Genomic DNA, 22,158 nt, shown 5'->3' with positions numbered 1-22,158 from the left:
TGCGCCGGCCCGCCCACGCCCGGCGCTAATCCCGACTCAAGGTCGCGGGCTGGTGACGTCACTGCTAGGAAAAAGCCGGCTGCCGGGGGCGTGAGGAAGAAAGGGAGGGAGCCCAACACGGAAGTGGGGGTAGCATCTGGGGAGCAGACGGAGGCGGTGACCGCGACGTAAGAGACGGGAACCGGGCGCCGAGAGGTGGGAGCTTGCAGGAAGGCAACCGCCTTGGAAGACCTACATGAGGTGCAGGAGTGGCTGGGCCTCCCTTCTCCACCTCAGCGAGCACCCAGACTGATGGCGATGGTGATGGCGGCTGTTACTCGGACAGCCCCAATTAAACTGCGCTCGGAGCGGTGAGTGGGGGAAGGGTGGTTGCTGCCTGGCCTTGGGGACTGGGGACCGCTCCGACCTTTCAGGCTCTTCTCACGTGCGACCACATCCGCGACCCTGAACGGGTCCAGTCCGTGGCGCCCGGCTGGAGAATGGCATCTTTGGGCATCTTCTCTAGAAAAGAGGAAGGCGAGACCTTTCTCAAGCCTCTAATCTTGGCATCCTTCGCACCCTCACCTCACCTTGTCATTTTTATAGAGATAGGAAGGAGGGAAATTTTAATCACAGTTTTCGGCCCCTGGAGGTATGGCGACTACATTAACGCCTAGTCTTGGGGACTCCACATATATCCCTGAAGAAGAAAGTTGGGTTTCCTTGTTCAGACCCCACTTAAAGTTCACTGAAGTGCGCATTTGGATCTAAAAGAGGAGCTAGAACTAAAGCATATTGTTGAATACTTCGGTCCTTTCAATCTTTGCTAAGGTCTTGGTCATTAAGTTTACGTTTTGCTTGTGTCTTCACGTTCTCCATGTTAGTAGACCGGTCTCTGATGAAAACCTTCACAAAGTGTGCGTGTGTGTGTGTGTGTTTGTGTGTGTGTGTGTGTGTTCCCCAACACAGCCTCAGTTATACATTGTTGAGGCATAAGTGAGACGTTTTTCTGTTGTAGAGATTTCCCTATTGTTCTTCTATCTCGTTCCATTTGGTAAGGCTGCAAACACAGAGTTAAGACACCGTGGTATTGTTCTTACTGTGGTGGCATTGTGTAAAGGGTTGTTTTGAGTACTGGGGCTCCAAATAGGCTTGCTAGATACTGAGGTTTGATAGGTGAATGAAGAGGAAGAGTGATTGTCTGAAAAAGAACTTGGGATTTGTGTGAAATTAACCAACCTATTGTTGAATTCCCAAGTGAAAGGTACCTGAGACAATTCATCTGAATTTTTTAGATAGACTGACTTACAAAAAACAATTTTTTTTATCAGAGTAAACATCATTGGATAGACAGTAGGGGTCAAGCTGAAGTCTGACATTGTTCATCTCAATACTGAATAAATCATGATGAGATTTCAGTGTAGTACTATTCAGAGCTCAGCATAAGAAGAATTTGGAAATTGGAACAATAATTATAGCTATGAAATGCCCTATCTATAATGTCTATAATACCATTTGACTTTAAAAATGTGAATGCTGTCCACACTTCTGTCATTTCGCTTTGCTTAGCAATCAAGCCATTTGATTCATAGGATAAAAAAAAAAAATTTCCCTTACAAATTTCACATGTATGAAAAGAGCTTGTGCCTTACAGTCAAACAGCCCTAGGCTTTAATTTTGATTAAACCCTGAATATGCTCCTTTACTTCTCCAGATTGTCAGGTTTCTCATCCCCAAAATGTAAATGATACCTATCTCCACCAAACTGCTAAAGTATATAGGAGATATTCATGGATGTATAAAACTAATTATTATTAATGTGTATTGGGTGGGCATTTGATGGTTTCATTTAAAATGGAGTCGGTTTAAGTCATTATCCTGTAAAATTTTTCAAATATTAAAGGATGTAATCTTGTTTTTGCTAGTGGGTTTTTACATTTCTGTTTCAGTCAAATGCCTGCAAATTTTAATGTCTTCATTGAGTTCATGGTCTTCCTGAGGAAAACAGACATTCAAATATGTACAAGATGATAGTACAATAATGAAATGTGTGTAACTTAAATGTTAGCAAGATTTCTGGTTATTTAAGATCACATGGCTTTTAAAAAAGAAATCAATGTAGTTGTCTGTCACTGATGTAGCTATCAAAATTTTCCAAATAGATGTGTTTATCATTAATAGTGCATGTCTCACAGAAGTTGGTAGCTGAATGAACTCATTGAAAATGATGCCAAGGTCAGATTCTATTGCAATGAAGTTATTTAGCTTTGTTCTGTTGTGACCACTCATAGTACCCTTAGGCTCACAAATATTTTTGGTCTCAAGGGCAATAGGAAGAGAAAACATGAATATATTACCATTCGACTGATGGTGGTATTACCTACATAAATAATAATATCACAGTGTTAGAGTCAGTTTATCCAAGAGGCACATTAGTATTGTCTTATGGAAAGGATTTTAAATATACCTTTTCAACAAAATATGTACTTCATATAAAAGTCATTGATCCTGTGAAAGAGAGTATAATAATAATTGAAAAAATAACATTGAAGGGCCCTGGCTGGTTTGGCTCTGTGGATAGGGCGTGGACTGAAGGGTCCCAGGTTCGATTCCTGTCAGGGGCACATGCCTGGGTTGTGGGCTCAATCCCCCATAGGGGGCGTGCAGGAGGCAGCCAGTCGGTGGTTCTCTCTCATCATTGATGTTTCTATCTCTCCCTCTCCCTTCCTCTCTGAAATCAATAGAAATATATTTAAGGGAAAAAAAGACATTGAAGGGAGTTTAGAAATCTGAAGATTTTTATATATCTGAATGTACCCTAAAACTCACCAGTCTTTTTTATTTATTTTTAATATGTTTTTTATTGATTTCAGAGAGAGGAGGGAGAGAGAAACATCAATGATGAGAGAGAATCATCGATCCATGGGCTGCCTCCTGCATGCCCCTCACTGGGAATCGAGCCCAAAACCTGGGTATGGGCCCTGATCAGTCATAGGTCGACACTCAACCATGGAGTCAGACCGGCCGGGTTCACCAGCCTTTTAAATTTAATTTTGGGGTAAATAATACTTGCATGTGTACAAACCTTCTAGGATATAAAAGGGAATACAGTAGAAGTCCTGCTCCTAGCTACCTAGCTCTGCTGTCTAAAAACAGCCAGTATTTGAGTCTTGTGTTGTTACATTGACACTGGACCCTTACGACAGCAAGACAGATATAATCCCTGTTTTAGTGATGAAAAAAACTGAGACTCAGAAAGTTTGTAATTTGTCCAAGGTCACACTCCTACCAGATGTCAGAGCTACAAATAGAAACCAGGTCTTTTACCTTCTAATCCAAGGTAGTCTTACCACACTGCTCTCCAAATCATAACTATTGCCATAAAACTTAGAATTTAGTAAAGCATACCAAGACATTAAAGCAATTTGTTTAAGTCTATAGACACCTTTCACTAGGTTGTAGGTAAAACTTGTTCCCAAGCGTAAATATAAGCATATGTAATTATTATAAAGCAATGAAAAGAATCCTTATATAATAAAAGGCTAATATGCAAATCTTTCCTGCTACAGGGAGTTCCACCAGGGGGCCTGTGCCCCCCCCCAGCTGGCCCTGCCCCCATCATCCCCCCACCCCAATCAGAGGCAGAGCAGCCCAGCCAACCACCCACATCTCCTCCCCCTGGCCAACCTGGCCCCATCAGCTGGCCGGGCCTCTAGTAATCTATAATAACTTAAAAGAAGTTTGCCTGCCGAAACCGGTTTGGCTCAGTGGATAGAGCGTCGGCCTGCGGACTCAAAGGTCCCAGGTTCGATTCCGGTCAAGGGCATGTACCTTGGTTGCGGGCACATCCCCAGTAGGGGGTGTGCAAGAGGCAGCTGATCGATGTTTCTCTCTCATCGATGTTTCTAACTCTCTATCCCTCTCTCTTCCTCTCTGTAAAAAATCAATAAAATATTAAAAAAAAAATTAAAAAAAAAAAAAAGAAGTTTGCCTTCTATTTCTGTTGAAATCTATTACTAAGTTAGTTTGCAAAAACTACAGAACTTATATACATCCATAATATTTTTAAAATTTTTAAATATTAAGACTTTTTAAAAATAGCTTATTATCAGAAGTAATATACCAGTAAAGTGCTTTATGATATTTCAGAAACGCTGAAGTCTCTTTAGCCTCAGTTTTTTAAAGTATGTTTTTGTGCAGATTTTCTAGCCTTATATATAAGTAACCTTTATTTCATCTCTTTTTTAATCTTAATTTTGCTACTGATTAGTGACTTTGAGCATTCTTTCATATGTCTCTTGGCCATCTGTATTTCCCCTTTGGAGAAGTGTCTATATAGGTCCTGTGCCCATTTTTTAATTGGATTGTTTGTCTTCATTTTTTTAAGTTATATGAGTTCCTTATATATTTTAGATACTAACCCTTTATCAGATGTATCATTGCCAAATACGTTCTTCTATACCAGTGATGGCGAACCTATGACACGCATGTCAGCATTGACACATGTAGCCATTTCTGATGACACGCAGCCGCAGAGGCGGCCGCCTGCCGAGGATGAAACATTTGCTGCTCCTGAGGATGAAACATTTGCGAAATAATGTTTTTTCCTCAAAGTGACACACTACCCGAGTTATGCTCAGTTTTTTGGCGAAGTTTGACACACCAAGCTCAAAAGGTTGCCCATTACTGTTCTATACAGTGTGCTCCCTTTTCATTTTGTTAATGGTTTCTTTTACTGTGCAGAAGCTTTTTAATTTTATGTAGTCCCATTTGTTTCTCTCTATATATATTTCTTCTCATTACAGTAGTCCCTTTAGCATTTCTTGCAGTGCTTGATGGCAACAAACTCCTTTAGCCTTTTTTTGTCTGGGAAGCTCTTTATTCACTATTTATTTTGAATGATAACCTTGCTGGATACAATAATTTTGGTTTTTAAATCCTTGCTTTTCATTACCTTGAATACTTCTTGCCATTCCCTTCTGGCCTGTAGGGTTTCTGATGAAAAATCAGCTGACAGCCTTATGGGAGCTTCTTTGTAGGTAACAAGTTGCTTTTCTCTTGCTGCTTTTAAGATTCTCTCTTTGTCTTTAATTTTTGGCATTTTAATTATGATATGTCTAGGCTTGGGCCTGATTGGGTTCTTCTTGCTTGAGACTCTCTGTGCTTTCAAAACTCATGTCACTATTTCCTTCACCAGGTTAGGGAAGTTTTCTGCCATTATTTCTTCCAACACATTCTCTGTCCCTTGCTCACTTTCTTCCCCTTCCGGTACTCCTATTATGTGAATATTGTTACAGTTTATGTTGTCCCACAGCTCCCCTAAACTGTCCCTTTTTTTTTTATTATTGTTTTTCCTTTTTGGTTCTCTGATTGAGCGATTTTTTTCTACCCTGTCTTCCAATTCACTGATCCAATCCTTGGCTTCCCCTAATCTGCTGTGTATTCCTTCCACTGTATTCTTTATTACTGCTGTGTCATTCTTCATAGTTATTATATCTTTTCTTATGCTGTTGAGCATCTTTGCCATCATTATTTTTGAACTATGTGTGATAAATGTTTTATCTCCATTTCATTTAGTTCTTCTGGAAAATTATCTTGTTCTTTTGTTTGGGGCTTGTTTTTTGTCTCCCCATTTTGGCTGCCTATTTGGGTTTGTGACGATGTACTGGGTAGATCTGCTACGCCTCCCAATCTCCAGTGCAGGTCAGTGTTGGACGCTGTTTCTGACTGGCCCTGGGTATCCTGTTTGGAGCTATCAGCAATCCACAGCTGTGGCTCCCTCTGCTGGGGCTGGCTACCTTTGGAAAGGACCAAGATGTACACCATGGTCTGCTTTTCCTAGCCCCGGGCCCAGAAGGAGATCAGGCAAAGACTCAAATCCTCCAGAGATCCTCCTCTGCCTGCAGTCTGATTGTATTCAGTTTTGATTAGCCTCAGGCTATCGGCCACTGGTTGGGGTGAGAGGTTTTCCAACAGTGTGGGGTAATTGCTTCCTTCTGCAGGCTGATTGTTATTCTTAGTTTCACAATGGGCCTCAGAAACTCCACAGATGGGGCAAGGAGTTTCCAATAGGGTGGGGCAACTGCCTTACTCCCAGTCAAAAACCACCTAGATAACAAAGGTCCACTGGAGAAAGATGTCCTCTGCAGCATGAGAGAATGACTCAGCACAGGAAATCAGTGTGTCTGCCTCCTGATGTCTAACCCCAGAACCCCCATCCTTGGCTTCTGTTCTCATAGCTCCAGTCCATTCTTCTCTCCCTCTGCTGGAGTCCAAGGTGAGTGGCTGCACATGAAATTTTGTGTGTTGGCCCTTTAAGAGGCTATCTCTGACTGGCAGACAGCAACCCTGCTACTTTTTTTTTTTTTCTCATCTTATTAATACCGTATTTATTTGTCTTCCTTTTGTCAAACGCTGAGCCAACCACTTTCCCCAGGCTGCCTAGGGAGGTATAGGAAAGGGAACATACAGGGAAGACAAGACACGGGAAAAAGAACTATGGGAGGTGGAGACAGTTCTTTCACATGGCGAAGAGGATGAGAAAGGCCACCACCAGGCAAAAGAGCCCCATGGCCTCTGAGAGGGCAAAGCCCAGAATAGCGTAGGAGAAGAGCTGTTGCTTCAGAGAAGGGTTCCTGGTATAACCAATGATGAGGCTCCCAAACACAGCCCCAATTCCAGGCCCAGAGCCTGCCACCCCTACTGTGGCAGCCCCAACCCCAATGAACTTGGCTGCTGTGTCAATGTCCCTTGAAATGGCACTGGTTTGGAAGCTGTGGCTAGAAATAAGCAAGGTCAGGGCACAGTGTCTCTGGTCGTTTCAGCACCACTGCAGACATTGACCTGCTCAGCTGAGAGGCGCTCCTGACCAAGGAGGGGGTGGAGACAAACTTGGTGCAGGCATGTATTTTCAGTGGATGAGGGGAGCTGCTCCCAGTGCAGAGAAGACAGAGCAACCCTGCTGCTTTTCACAGCCAGATGTTATGTGGGTACCTTTTTCAGTTCTGGTGCTCTGGGCTGGGGAGCCCACCTTGAGGTTTAGACCCCAGAATTCTCAGTGGGAAGTCCCCACAGCTGAGATATCCCTCCAGAACTTCAGCACGTTTGTGCCTCCACACTTTCCACCAGTCTCTATGTGATCTCCTCTTTCCATCCTTGGTTATCAGGGTTCTCTCCAGCTAGTATTCAGCATGGTTTTTCTGTATTTTAGTTGTTATTCCAGTTTCGTCCTAGAGGCATGTTAGTGTAGCATCTACTTACTCCGCCACCATTTTGAGTGTCCTCTTAAGCAGGTTTCTTAACTGAAGGACCTCTTGGAACCTTGCATAAAAGCAAACTGTTTTTAGGAAAGTAAGTGAGAAAATGGGAGAAGGAGGGCACAGTAATACTAATCAATGAGTCCTTTTCTTAAAAAAATCCAGTTAACTCCTGCCTTGGCTGGATAGCTCAGTTTGTTAGAGCATCATCTCAATACATCAAAGTTGTGAGTTCGATTCCTAGTCAGGGCACATACAAGAAGCAACTAGTGAAGCCATGAAACAACAAATAACTATTTCTATCTCTCTCTCCCCCCCTTACCCCTTCCTCTCTAAAATAAAAAATAAACAAAAATAACTCCAGTTAATGCCCATGAGCCCTGGTAGCATGAAAAAAGGAGACACAGTTGACCCTTGAACAACACAGGTTTGAACTGCACAGATCTACTTACACGTGGATTTTTTTGTATAAATATATTGGATAATTTTTTGGAGATTTGTAACAATTTGGAAGAACTCACAGATGAACCATGTAGCCTAGAAAAATTGAAAAATTAAGAAAAAGTTAGGGATGTCATAAGTGCATAAAATATATATAGATAATAGTCTATTTTAACATATACTACCATAAAATATACACATGTCTATTTTAAAAAGCTAAAATTAATTAAAACATTCACTCACAAACATTTACAGATTATACATGATGCCATTCACAATGGAGAGAAATATAAACAAACAAAGATGCAGTATTAAGTCATAATTGCATAAAACTAACTGCAGTACATACTGTAATAATTTCATAGCCACTTTCTGTTGCTATTGTAGTGAGGTCAATTGTTGTGAATAACTGCTTAAAAGGCTGTGTGATGCTAATCATCCCACTGTGATAAGTTTGTCTCTCCAGTAAATTCTGTATCACAGTAAGAACTGATCTCTCATGGTTCTTGATATTTTTCATCATATTTAGTGGAATACCATAAACCTTAACAACATGGACCCATATAAAGTGACACTAGTGATCTTGGAAGTGCTCCAAAGAAGCAGAGAAAAGTCATGACATTAAAAGAAAAAGTTGAGCCGAAACCGGTTTGGCTCAGTGGATAGAGCGTCGGCCTGCAGACTGAAGGGTCCCGGGTTCGATTCCGGTCAAGGCCATGTACCTTGGTTGTGGGCACATCCCCAGTCGGGGGTGTGCAGGAGGCAGCTGATGGATGTTTCTCTCTCATCGATGTTTCTAACTCTCTATCTCTCTCCCTTCCTCTCTGTAAAAAATCAATAAAATATATTAAATAAATAAATAAGAAAAAGTTGAATTGCTTGCTATGTATCATAGGTTGAGGTCTGCAGCTATGGTTGCCTACCATTTCAAAAGAAATGAATCCAGTATAAGGACCATTGTAAAAAAAGAAAATGAAATTTTGAAGCTGTAGCTGCTGCTTACACCAGTAAGCATGAAAATCTTGCACTTTTTGCGAGATACCTTTTTATCTTGTATTGAAAATGCAGCTTTTATGTAGTATTGCAATAAGAAAGACATACTTATAGATTCTAATATGATTTGAGAAAAAGGGCAGTCATAACTTAAAGCAAAAGGAAGGTGAAGGATCTAAAGCTAGAGAACTTCATGCCTGCAAAGAATAATTTGATGATTTTAGAAAGAGATTTGGCCTAATAAATGTCAAGATAACAGGAAAAGCAGCTTCTGCCAACCAAGAGACAGACAAGTTCCCAGAGGCCATTAAGAAAGTAATTGAGGAGAAAGAATATCTGCCTGAACATATTTTTAATGCAGAGCTAATAGACACCACAGCAGAGAAATTAATAGAAGATGACTTGATGGAGATGAGTGTTTTCAAACCAGAACCGGATGATGAGGAAGAAGATGTAGAAGAAACAACACGAGAAAACAAAAGGACATTAGACAATCTGAAAGAGGGTTTCGATTATTCAAAGTGGTTTTTGACCTCTTATGACGTGGACCCTTCATGATACGGACACTGAAACTAAAGCAAATGGTGGGAGAAGGTTTGGTCCCTTATAGAAATATTTTTAGAGAAATTAAAAAGCAAAAATATCTGACAGAAATTACAATGTATTTTCATAAACTTACACTCAATGTGCCTGCCTCTCTTGTCTCCCCTTCCACCTTCTCCACTTCTTCTGCCTCTGCCATCCCTGAGACAGTAAGACCAACCCCTCCTCTTCCTCCTCCTCAGCCTACTCAACCTAAAGACAAGGATGAAGATCTTTAAGATGTTCCACTTTCACTTAATGAATAATAAATAATCATGTTGTACAGTTAATTAACTTATCTGTTGTGTATGCATGTGAAACTCTACTGTATGGCTAGAATTGTTTGAGGCGTTTTTTTTGTTTTGTTTTATATATTTTATTGATTTTTTACAGGGAGGAAGGGAGAGGGATAGAGAGCTAGAAATGTCGATGAGAGAGAAACATCGACCAGCTGCCTCCTGCACACCCCCCACTGGGGATGTGCCCGCAACCAAGGCACATGCCCTTGACCGGAACCGAACCTGGGACCCTCCAGTCCGCAGGCTGACGCTCTATCCACTGAGCCAAACCGGTTTTGGCTGTTTGAGGCGTTTTTGTGCATCATCATTACCTAAATATTCATTGTGTAGAACATCATGTGCAAAACTTGTATTGTGAAGGGGGTAGCCTGTCCTTACATAGGCATAGATGAATGATACTTAACATAACATTAATAATACGTTAGTTTTCTAACTGCTTTATAACTTACTTTCCAATAATCACGTTACTGTTCAGCATGCCTCTCTCACAATTGGAGAAACTGTTTGTCAGCCTATCATCATAAGTGGTTTTAAAATATACCTAACAATGTTTCCAATACTGTACTATGAATATGACTGTAATACTGTATGCCATAAAAATTTTATAACAGTTCATTCATTAGTGTATAGGCTAGGGTACCATGAAGTAATGGTATCAATTACACAAGACTACCATAAAGCGATCATATTGCTGCTTCTTCATTGTCAGTGCATGAATCATTATATCCTACCTAATAATAGACAAATATGCAAATTGACCATACCTCCCAACATACCCACAAGCCACGCCCACCATCCAATCAGAGCGAGCATGCAAATTAACCCAAACCAAGATGGCTACAGCCACAGACAGCAAGGTTTCCTAGGTAACAGAGGAAGCCAAGCTTTCCGCCTGCCATTGCCAGGCCTAAGCCTCCACTCAAGCTACAAAGTTTCAATTATAGAAGGTAAACAAATTCAAACAAATGGCGGCAGAATGGAGCTTGAGAGAGCAGGCCAGGGTTGCCGCCGGCAACAGGGGAAGCAAAGCTTTCCGCACACCCTGGCCAGGCCCACCCGCTTAAGGCAACAAAGTTTCAATTATAACCCCAACACAAATGGCTGCCGGCCTCGGCCTTGGAGGGAGCCCCAGGCTTGGCTCCACTCCAGGCTACAAAGTTTCGATTGTAGAAGGAAAATAAATTCCAGATACCAGGGCCTCCGCTTGGGTTGCCAGGGGGCGTGGCCGGCCTGCAAACCACCACAGGCCCCTCGCTCAGGCCGTCCCACACCCCAAGGGAACCCTTATCCTGATCCGGGACACCCTTCAGGGCAAACCAGCTGGCCCCCACCCCTGTACCAGGCCTCTATCCTATCTAATAAAAGAGTAATATGCAGATTGATCATCACTGCAACACACAATATAGCTGCCCCCATGTGGTCAAAGATCCTGCCCCCATGTGGACACAAGATGGCCGGCACAAGATGGCCAGCAGGTGAGGGCAGTTGGGAGGCACCCGGCCTGCAAGGGAGGGCAGTTGAGAAGGACCAGGCCTGCAAGGGAGGGCAGTTGGAGGTGATCAACCCTGCAGGACAGGGCAGTTAGGGGTGACGAGGCCGGTAGAGGAGGGAAGTTGGGGGCAAACAGGCTGGCAGCAGAGTGGTTAGGGGGTGATCAGGCTGGCAGGCAGAAGTGGTTAGGGGCAATCAGGAAGGCAGGCAGGCAAGCAGTTGGGAGCCAGCAGTCCTGGATTGTGAGAGGGATGTTGGGAGCCAGCAGTCCTGGATTGTGAGAGGGACATCCCTTGAGGGGTCCCATATTGGAGAGGGTACAGGCTGGGCTGAGGGACAACCCCCCTCTGTGCACGAATTTCGTGCACCGGGCCTCTAGTCTGTAAATAAAGAGGAATTTTTTTTAACATCTTTTCATTTTTTATGTCCGGTGTTAGTAATACTTATATCTATGGGTTTGTTTGTATTATCTACACTAATAAAAGAAACATGCAAATTAACCATCACTCCTCTATGCCCACCAGCCACTTAGGAGGGAATCTGCAAATTAGAAGGACTGAAAGGTCCCAGGCTCGATTCCGATCAAGGGCATGTACCTTGGTTGCGGGCACATCCCCAGTAGGGGCTGTGCAAGAGGCAGCTGATCGATGTTTCTCTCTCATCGATGTTTCTAACTCTCTATCCCTCTCTCTTCCTCTCTGTAAAAAATCAAGAAAATATATTATAAAAAAAAAAAAACAGTTACTGTCTCAGTAATTAAGATGTTTCCTGTACCATGAAGTGATCAGTTTTGTTTTGTTCTGCCTTTTTTATTTTTTGAAAAGCACTTGTGAGCACTTAGTGAATTTCCTTCAGTGTGGCTTCAAGCTACTAGGACACACTTCCCCACCACCTCGCCCCCAACACCTTTAATCTTCTCCTCGGCTCTACAGCTGGAGAACTTGGCCTTCAGGATGACAGGCTGCTTTGGGAGCCTTCCCTTCCCAGAACTTGTCATAGTCTGATCTCACCACATCGATGATAGGAGCAGCTACTGTCTTGTTCTGCCAGCATTTACCTGTGTCTGCTCACTGACCAGTACCACGGTTGACAGTTGGGTAGAAGCTCTGGTTCCTCTTTAAGTAATGCCACATACCAACTTTCCCAAAGTAACCTGGGTGATATTTGTCAAAGTTTATCCCATGATGATGCAAGCCACCAGCATTACCTCAGCCTCTCAGGTGCTTCCAATACAGCCATGTGGTTCAGGTGGTCAGGAAGTTTCTGGGTCTTCCTTAGTCACTAGAGCGAGTCCTCTTCGAAGTCTTGTGCTAGCCTTTCTTTCTTAATAGATCTGCTAAGTAGCTTCTAAAAGCTGTTATCCCAGTAGAATTCATCAAATTTAGAACACTTGTCATTTTGTAAAAGAAAATTGTATAACTCGTCTTAAAAATTCAAAACTTACATATTTTGCCCTGAGATAATTAGCAAACCTTGTGTGTTATAAAATTTCCATAATCATGTTTATTTACAAAGTATTATAAAGATTCTCTTATTTAAGATTACATATTCCATAAATCTATTCAGCAACATGCAAGCAGTTGTGATACACTGAAAAGTGAATAAAGAAATGGAGAGGATGAACTCAAGTCCTCAGCTTTTTGAAACTCCAAATCTTACCTCAGAAACAGCGCATCATCTGACAATGAGTGATTGGAACATTGCAAATCATATATCCAGTATTTATAAATTTTAATTTGTCTAACTTTTAGAGAAATATAAATTGAAAATAAATGTTATTCACACTTTGAAAACTACAACATTAAGTGACATTTTAGCCCATGTATTGATATGCTATGTCTTGTCAAATCACTTTTTGCCATAACAGTTTTAAAAAGTAGGACTTCTGAAGCATGAACTCAGTTTTCTAGCAAAAGAATGGCCCTGTAAAATTTATATAAGGCTATAATTCTTAGATGCAAAAGATAAAAGATTTTCTGTGCATTAACTCTTTAAGTACAGGTAAATATGTGGAAAATTTAAGGTAATGATATTTTTCACTTTATTTTATGGACACCTGCAGCACTAGCACATGTAAGAATGGTTAACCTAAAATTCAGAGATACTTGATTGATTGGTACCTACTATATACAAGTTGGTAAGCCTTGCCAAAGTAAACCTGTAATGTTAACATGTAAATATGTGTAGTTATCTGGGAGAAAATGTCAGATTGCTTTGTGCCTTTATGGTCTGTTGAGTTTCAGTATCTGGCATATTGACTGTTTTTTACTTTGAAGAATAGTTATCCTTTCAAAAATTATATTTGCTCATAAACTATGGTTTGCATTGGGCTAGAGACAGATATTGTGTGATTTCTTCATTATGAGTCTAAAATTTGCCTAGATGCTTTAAATGTTAACATTTATTGAATACATAACACATTTAGAATCTGAGCTTAGTACTTTATATACATTACTAGTAGCCCGTTGCAGGAAGATTCAGGGACTTCCCCGCCCCGCTCTCCCCCGCCCCGCCTGCTTGCCTCCCTTCTCTGCTGCCGGCCCTGCCTGCTTGCCTCCCTTCTCCGCCGGCCAGCCCTGCCTGCTTGCTTCTCCACATCTTCGCCCCCTTCTGCAGCGCTTGGCTTCTTCCTACGCTGTCTTGATATGCAAATTAACCACCATCTTGGTTGGATTAATTTGCATACTCGCCCTGATTGGCTGGTGGGTGTGTCTTGGCATAGCGAAGGTGCAGTCAATTTGCATATTACTCTTTTATTAGGTAGGATTTCATTTAATCCCCAGCAGCCCAGTGAAATAGATAGCATCAGTACCTTTTCTTTACAAAGAAACTAAGGTTTCAGGGTCATAAGGCTAGTATAAAATAAATTGGACTCAAACCATATTTTTAATGCCTGCTGTCACTGTGTTGTAGAACTGCTTCCTTGTCATATACATGGATAGAGATACTGAAAATGTTAAAAATTGTTACTGGATGGTAGGATTATGGATAGTTTTTACATTTTTCTTTACAATTTTCTCTACCTTGGATTTTTCACAGTGAGTATAAATTACTTTACATTTATTTCATCAAAATGACATATGCACCAAGCTTAAAAATTAAATTAAGCTGAAAGGCTTAGATAAGCTTTCAACACTGCACTTCTCTCCTGCCCATCCCAAAGGCATTTACTTTCAAATTATTTAACTGTTTTTCTGATTATTTATTTTATGTTTCTAAATGTTTATACTTTGCTTTCTTGATTCATCAATTATTAGACATTATCTTATGAGTTCTTGTGATACATGAGGATTTATCTCTATTTTAGTCTCCTCTTACCATTCTTTTATTATAGTTATATCACAATTTTGGTGACTATAAATATCATTCACTGCTGAGCCATATGTTTGATAATTCTATTTTATTTCTTGTATGTTTTAATTTTTCTGTAATCAGTAATTACCCAATTCTTTTTCTGTTGCTTCTCAATTGAATTTTACAAAAGTCAATTCTATTTTTTTCACTTAAGATTTTCCACCTTGGAGCCTTATTGTCCTTGTGTGTATATATGAATGACTTGCTCTCTAGCAGCTCTGAATACCTTCCTCTCTCCTATGTTAAATATCTAATGTCCTGTGTTGCTTCCTTTGTTTTGACTTGACACCCTAATTTTAGAAGAGCACATTATCCAATATGAGGTAAAATTCTTGGTACTTTGCACATCTGAAAATGTTTTTATTTTATCCTCATATGTGATTGTTTGGCTGGTTATCTCTTCAAGGTTGGAAACTAGTCTCTAGCTGCCAGGGGTGCTGTTGAGAAACCAAAGGCCATTTTATTTAGTCCTTTGACTAGGACTTTTCTCCCTCATGAAGACTTTACTGGGGCGGAGGCTACTTTTATTTAGTTATTTACTTATTATTTTATTTTATTGTGGTAAGAACACTTAGCATGAGGTTTATCCTCTTTAACAAATTTTTAAGTATACAGTACAGTATTGTTACCTATAAGGTAGGAAGGCTTTAGTATCTCTTTACGTAAAGGATTCTAACATTTTAGAATAATGTAACTTAACATGTATTTTTCCCCAGCATTACTGAGTGCTCAATGGGCTCTTTCATTATAGAGGCTTATGTTCTTCTAATACAGTTTCTTTGATAATTTCCCCCCTACATTTTGTTATTTTCTATGAAATGTCTGTATTGATCCTCTAATTTTTTTTTTTAGATTAAAACAGTGATTTTTAAACAAAGAAAGCAGAACTAGAACATCTTAAATAAATTTTAATCCTTTCTTTACAGGTTACCTAGACCACTTTGGATTGAGAAAACTGTAGGAAGTTAGTAACTGCCACAAGCGAACGCCAGGTGGTGGCCCGTGTCCATATTCCACAGAGTCCTGCTTGGCAGAGTGTCTGAATGCGCTGCCCAGGGTCTCTGCTCACACTCCCTGGAATCAATCACGGCAGATTTTAGTCCACAGGTCGCTTTTCTCCATATTTCTTTGTAAACTCTTCGGCGTTCTTACAGAATTTTTTACGGTCCTTAGAGTATTCTTCAGCCAGGTCAGCCCGAAGCGGGTGTTCGGTCTGGGGGTCGTTCACCAGTGCAATGAGGGACTGGATTACTTGGTCGGTTTTGGTTGCTGGCTTCCAGTTTTCAGCACTAATTACTGGCAGACAGACCTGCCCCTTTTCATCGATGTTGGGGTGATAGATCTTTGTTTTAAATGTGATCGTCGGTGGTTTGAATGGGTACTCCGCTGGAAAGCTGATTTCGATTCTGAAGGCCCCCTTATCATATGGAGGGTTGTCAGGAACAATAAGCCCTTGCCAAGTCAGTAAATTAGCTTCATCAACCTGAATGTTACGGAAGTTTTTCATCCCACATTTGCGGATTTCTTCAAGCTCCTTCATCAGCCTCCTGCTGGCTGCCATCTTGGGTCTGGTGCTGTTGCTTTCCCAGTGTGCACTGCGGGCGGCTGAGGCCCCTGCACTTTCTGATCATCTAATTTTAGCTTTCTTGTCTTAACCACTATTTTCTTATTTTCTGTTATTTTCTCAACTCATCCTCTAACTTTCCTATTGAGTGTTTTATTTCTGCATTCGTGATTTTAATTTGCAACCCTTTATTCTCTGATTATCCTGCACCTTCTCTTAGTCATTCTTAGGTGTAATAATACCTTCTTTTAATTTGGAAGTAATCAACTTTATTTTCTGCTCCTTTTATGGTTACTGTCTTCTCCAAGTTCCTTATGTTTTAGTCTCCGTTGTTAATGTTACAGGCTTTCTTCAAAACTGATAACCTGTGAGCATTCACATTCTAGAGTGAATGAAGCACAGCAATGCCTGAAAAGCTGCATGCGAGTAGGCGGGGCTTGTGGACTGGTGAGGTTCACCGCAGGTTTGGCTGGCCACCTAGCTTTTTATTCGAGTATTCCCAGATAGCAGCACTATAGGTCTTTTCTCTTTGGCCATTCTGTTTCTCCCTGCTAAGGGAACGAGGAACTTTCATTCTAATTTCAGTCCGAAGCCTCTCCTCTGCCCTTGCTGTCTGATATCCAAAGTCCCGCACCTCTCTGGTTCAGTTTCTCCAAATATCTCATCTACTCTAAGGGACGGAGTAAGAACCATAGAGATCTAATTGCTGTCATGCAGATTTTCAACCTAGTTCCCCATTTTCCACCCTGTTCTCTACCCACACGTTCTGTAGCAGATATCTTTCAATTTAATTGAACAAGATTTGTGTTTTTATTTCTCATTTATAGGGGGCGGGAGCAGCTGCTTTCATTTCGAGGGGAAATCAAGTTACACTACTCATTAAGAAATATAGTAATGGAAAGCAGCAGTTATAACCAAAGGAAGCATTATAATCACTAAAAGATTTTATAGAAAACTTGGTTGTGTTTAAAGGCACAGAAAAATTGAAGTAGGTAAAGGTGGGAAATGTTATCACGAATAGAGGTTAGCCCTGGCTGGTGTGGCTGTTGGTTGGAGCATGGTTCCATAACACCAAAAAGTGGCAGTTCATATTCCTGATGGAGCCCATGTGGGTGGCAACTGGCTAATGTTTCCCCCCCCTCTCTCTCTCCCTTCCTCTAAAATAAAAATAAAATAAAGAATAGAGGTTAGAGAGCTTAGCTGTGATGTAGAACTGACACAATTTTGAGGTAGCAAGGAGGCAAGACAGAGCTCACACCCAGTGGAATAGAGATGGTCATCTATTTAATAAACTATTTTAGTACTTTTTTAGTAAGTAAAAAAAAGCATTTCAAACCTTAAATGATATGTTTTCCACATTCTTGTGCTGAGTTAAAAATTTGAAATTATGTAATATTAACAAAAAATATCTGCGTGGCACTCCTTTATTTATTTATTTATTTGCCCTGAGTCATAATTTAATGGCTGTGCAGGTGCTGGTCTCTTATTTCTGCCGCTCATGGGCCTCCTTTATTATCTTTTATCTTAAAAAATATATTAGAGTGTAAGCTCCTAGGCAGTAACAGACAGAAGTGTCTCTTCTAACCAGTGACTTCATTTTCTTCAGTTTACTTTGTTGCTTCTGCTTGTTTATTTTTGTTTAGTGGAATTTAGTCTATGAACAGCCAAAGCATACTGTTGAGTATAATTTTGGTGTTTGTGATGTAAGTGATGATGTTTCTTTCAATCGATTTTAAATATTTTCCCCTATGGACTTTAAATGATTATATATCGGTGAATTTACTAAATCAAAACAATAGGTATAATTATTAGATGCTATTCAGTGTTTAGAAATGCAGTACTTTATATAGCAAATTTGTGTCATCAGTTCACACTTTAAGCTTGTGACAATCATATGCCACTGCAGATGCTTGTTTCAAACCCGATTGCTTTAAAGGGGTTCAAGTGGCTCTAAACATTTACTTAACTGCTGGGATTATTGATGTTCCTCTGACATAATCAGAAACTTAATCACAACCAGAATGTTGAATGTGATTGATTTTCTTAGTCACAAAACTCAACTTTAATTTCAAAACATTTGAAATTATAGAACCCTTCCCCCCAATTCTGGACTTAAATCTTATTCCACCTAAGAATAATTAAGTAAATTTCATCTATGACCAATCATTAGCATTAGTCTTAATAAAATTCAATATTTTACATTGTAAATTTTAGTATATCTAGCCAATTTCATAGGAAAGGCATTGCCCCATAGAAATGTATCTGCTTGTTTGTCAAAATTATCAAGAAGAATACGTGTGTGTGTGTGTGTGTGTGTGTGTGTGTGTGTGTGTGTGTGTGTAATAACAAATTTTTGTCCGATTCTGTATTTTCCAAAAACTGCCTAGATTGATAGTGAAGTTGACCAGTTATTGAAATCAGTTGACAAAACTTCATTGGGATTATTGGAGTTTTGTCAATTGTTAAAGTCTTTACTTGAACATTAAACATGAATCATCTAAATGGGTGTATTGCCCATTTCCATAGGTACCTTAATTTGATTTTTTTTTTCATTAGGCGGTTTATAGTACTTCATGGTTTTTAATACATTATCATCAATCCATTTATACTGTGTGCCAGCTTCTGTAGTGATATTGGAGAAAAAACTGACATAGAATATAGAGTCCCTGGCTTCAAGCAGATTACAACCTTGTCAAGGTGATTAGTGATTAACTTCGTTTTGCCTCAAGTTGGCCTGATGTCTCCTCCCCGAAAGCTTGTGGCACCAAAATGCAGGTAGACGCTAAAATTCAGCTGATGCCAAATACCACCACTCCAACTCCAAAAAACTTCACCTTTAGCCAAGACTGTGGTTAGGAGCTTGCCTGAGCTAGAAGATTTCTTCAGCACATATTTAATCCTTCCCCATCAGAAGGATAGATTAAGAAGCTCTATAGAAGGGCATATGCCTGTCCAATTTTGAAAAGGAAAATAACTATCCTACTCTGAGAAGATACTTAGACTCCTCTGACTTAAATAAGTGTTTCTCAAAACCAGGGCCTCTGAATCCCAAGGAAACTGGGAAGTCATAATGGGGGTCAGACTTCCTCCTTCTCTTCCTCTCTCCCTCCCTTAGTTTCTTCCTTTTTCTATTTCCTTCTCTTTCTTTTCTTCCCTCCCTCTTTTCCTTCCTAACTCCCTTCCTTTTTTATTTCTTTTTGGGGTTTTTTAGCATTTCAAAACTTCAATGGAGCCCTAACTGGCTTGGCTCAGTGAATAGAGAGTCAGCCTGCAGACTAAAGGGTCCCAGGTTTGATTCCAGTCAAGGGCATGTACCTTGGTTGCGGGCAAATCCCCAGTGGGTAGTGTGCAGGAGGCAGCTGATCAATGTTTCTAACTCTCTATCCCTCTCCCTTCCTCTCTGTAAAAAAAAATCAATAAAATATATATTTTAAAAAAAATAATAACTTCAGTGGATATTCTTCATTTCCCGGGAGAAAAATAGCTAAAAAAATATTTTTGGGCGTGCTGGAACTTGATAGCACTGGTTATCTCAGAGTGATCTGAAGCATGATGGCTATTATTTGTGTCTTTTGTAAATAAAAATTGGAAACTTTCCTCCCCCTCCCCCCAAAAAAAACTGCATTGGGAATACTATGTGGCATTTGTACTATTCAGTGGTGATAATTTAATAACTTCTTTATAACTTAAGACTTCATGTTTTCAATAAATAGGAATAAAAACAAGGGGAGGGAAGTGAAGAAACTATACAGGGTAGTGGACTTCAAACACCAGCTCACAGATTTCTCAGTGTCTCTTACAACCTATTCACTGGTCTGCTGTGAAATAAAAAAATAAGGGGAAAAGAGATTGGCATAAGATGTACCTCAAGACTAGAAATTATAGCCATTTTGAGCATATGTTTTGGCTAATAGAGGAGGCTTGGCATCTTTTTCGTGTACTAATTATGCTTTTTCATCTTGGGTATAATTGGGTCTTAATATGTAAACTATATAATGTGAATGACAAATGATTAATGATTTTTTTTCTCCCCTTAGGTACATCCAGAAAGTGCCCAGAAGAAACTTCCTGCCAGAAAAATTGAAAAAGCAGTATTTATAACACTGGAATTTTTGGATAATTTATTAAAATGGCAGAAAATAGTGAAAGTAATAGTAAAAATTTAGATGTCAGGCCCAAAACTAGTCGGAGTAGAAGTGCTGACAGAAAGGATGGTTATGTGTGGAGTGGAAAGAAGTTATCTTGGTCAAAAAAGAGTGAAAATTTTTCAGATGCTGAAACAGTAAATGTTATAGAGAAAACTGAAGTTCCTTTACAGAGCCAAGAAAGAAAGCACAGCTGTTCATCCATCGAGTTGGATTTAGATCATTCTTGTGGGCATAGATTTTTAGGCCGATCTCTTAAACAGAAACTGCAAGATGCTGTGGGGCAATGCTTCCCAATAAAGAATTGTAGTAGTCGGCACTCTTCGGGGCTTCCATCTAAAAGAAAAATTCATATCAGTGAACTCATGTTAGATAAGTGTCCTTTCCCACCTCGATCAGATTTAGCCTTTAGGTGGCATTTTATTAAACGACACACTGCACCTATAAACCCCAAACCAGATGAATTGATAAGCACAGATTTGTCTCAGAGTGAATTGAGGGATGGTCAGCTAAACCAAAGGAGAAACATGGAAGAAGAGGTGAACTGCTTCTCACATCCCAATGTTCAGCCCTGTGTTATAACCACCAACAGTGCTTCATGTGGAGGTGGTCCTACGGCTGGCTCTTTGATGAACCTGGTTTCAAATAATAGTATAGAAGATAGCGATATGGATTCAGATGATGAAATTACAACACTTTGCACAAGTTCCCGGAAAAGAAACAAACCCAAATGGGAAATGGATGAAGAAATCCTTCAGTTGGGAACAACTCCTAAGTACCACACCCAGATTGATTATGTCCACTGTCTTGTACCAGACCTCCTTCAGATCAATAACAATCCATGTTACTGGGGAGTTATGGATAAATATGCAGCTGAAGCTCTCCTAGAAGGAAAACCAGAGGGTACCTTTTTACTTCGAGACTCAGCACAGGAAGACTATTTATTCTCTGTTAGTTTCAGACGCTATAGTCGTTCTCTTCATGCTAGGATTGAACAGTGGAATCACAACTTTAGCTTTGATGCACATGATCCTTGTGTCTTCCATTCTCCTGATATTACTGGGCTCCTAGAACATTATAAGGACCCAAGTGCCTGTATGTTCTTTGAACCACTTTTATCCACTCCCTTAATTCGGACTTTCCCATTTCCCCTACAGCATATATGCAGAACAGTTATTTGTAACTGTACAACTTATGATGGCATTGATGCCCTTCCAATTCCTTCTTCTATGAAATTATATCTGAAGGAATATCACTATAAATCAAAAGTTAGAGTACTCAGGATTGATGCACCAAAACAACAATTCTAGGTAAAGGGTAGGAACATGGGAATTTAATATCTTATTTTTCTTAATACTACTTTGAATTTTTCTACAAGGGCAGTTAAGAGTCCGAAATAAGCCTCTGCCCTAAATTTTGCTTCCAGATCTGTTTATTTTTCTTAAAATACACTAATTGTTTAAGGTTACACACTAAGGGTTAATGGGTATTTTTGACCAAGTGGTTTTTGTTTTTATTCTGTAGAGTATATACTTAATTTTTTTTTCTTTTCTTAATTGTAATTTGCATAAGAACCGGAGATATTTGAAAATTGGTAGACACTGTAAAAACGGTTAATAATTTGTATTTTGTTATTTTCTTTAAAAATAATCCTACATCCTTTCCTACATGTAAAATGCTTTGTTAACCTATGCCATTGGCATTCCTATACATAAAATATGGTTTCCACATCCCCCTTTCCAGAGTTGTTTTCAAATTCTTCAGTAAAGCTGAGTGTTGTAATTCACAATCCATACTAATGTAATTGACTTGTAATTTACTAATAGGGATGTTAAAGGTAACAACATAGCTTAAAATCTAACTTGATGTGTTTTTACAGTATTTTAAATATTAACTCTAAAGCAGGATTACTAAATTTGATTAATCTCATCAGTAAGAATCAAATGAGAGCATAACATTTTTGGAGGTGAATGTATTCTTCTACAATGTGGAATGGTCATTTGTTATTCCTTTAATAGGTCTCTCTTAAAACCTGAAACATAAATATTGTTCCT

The 22,158-nt window shown here is 39.9% G+C and overlaps 2 protein-coding genes and 1 pseudogene across 2 annotated transcripts; 1 reads left to right on the top strand and 2 right to left on the bottom strand.

Annotated features, from left to right (window-relative positions):
• Positions 1–69: 69 nt before the first annotated feature.
• Positions 70–21,839, top strand: SOCS4 (suppressor of cytokine signaling 4). Its single transcript, XM_008139025.3, has 2 exons — positions 70–350; positions 19,997–21,839. Exon 2 carries the CDS (start codon positions 20,089–20,091, stop codon positions 21,412–21,414), a length of 1,326 nt encoding a protein of 441 aa, XP_008137247.2. The 5' UTR covers positions 70–350; positions 19,997–20,088; the 3' UTR covers positions 21,415–21,839.
• LOC103283932 (ATP synthase F(0) complex subunit C2, mitochondrial-like) lies at positions 6,456–7,250 on the bottom strand (annotated as a pseudogene).
• Positions 15,314–15,960, bottom strand: LOC103283717 (ubiquitin-conjugating enzyme E2 L3). The gene has a single exon (XM_008139022.3). The coding sequence runs from the start codon at positions 15,954–15,956 to the stop codon at positions 15,492–15,494; it is 465 nt and encodes a 154-aa protein (XP_008137244.1). The 5' UTR covers positions 15,957–15,960; the 3' UTR covers positions 15,314–15,491.
• Positions 21,840–22,158: the final 319 nt, after the last annotated feature.

This window comes from Eptesicus fuscus, chromosome 5 (genome assembly GCF_027574615.1).
Source record: "Eptesicus fuscus isolate TK198812 chromosome 5, DD_ASM_mEF_20220401, whole genome shotgun sequence".
NCBI classification, from domain to species: Eukaryota; Metazoa; Chordata; class Mammalia; order Chiroptera; family Vespertilionidae; genus Eptesicus; species Eptesicus fuscus.
Note: the sequence above shows the minus strand (reverse complement) of the source record. Positions and strands in the feature narration are given on the sequence as shown.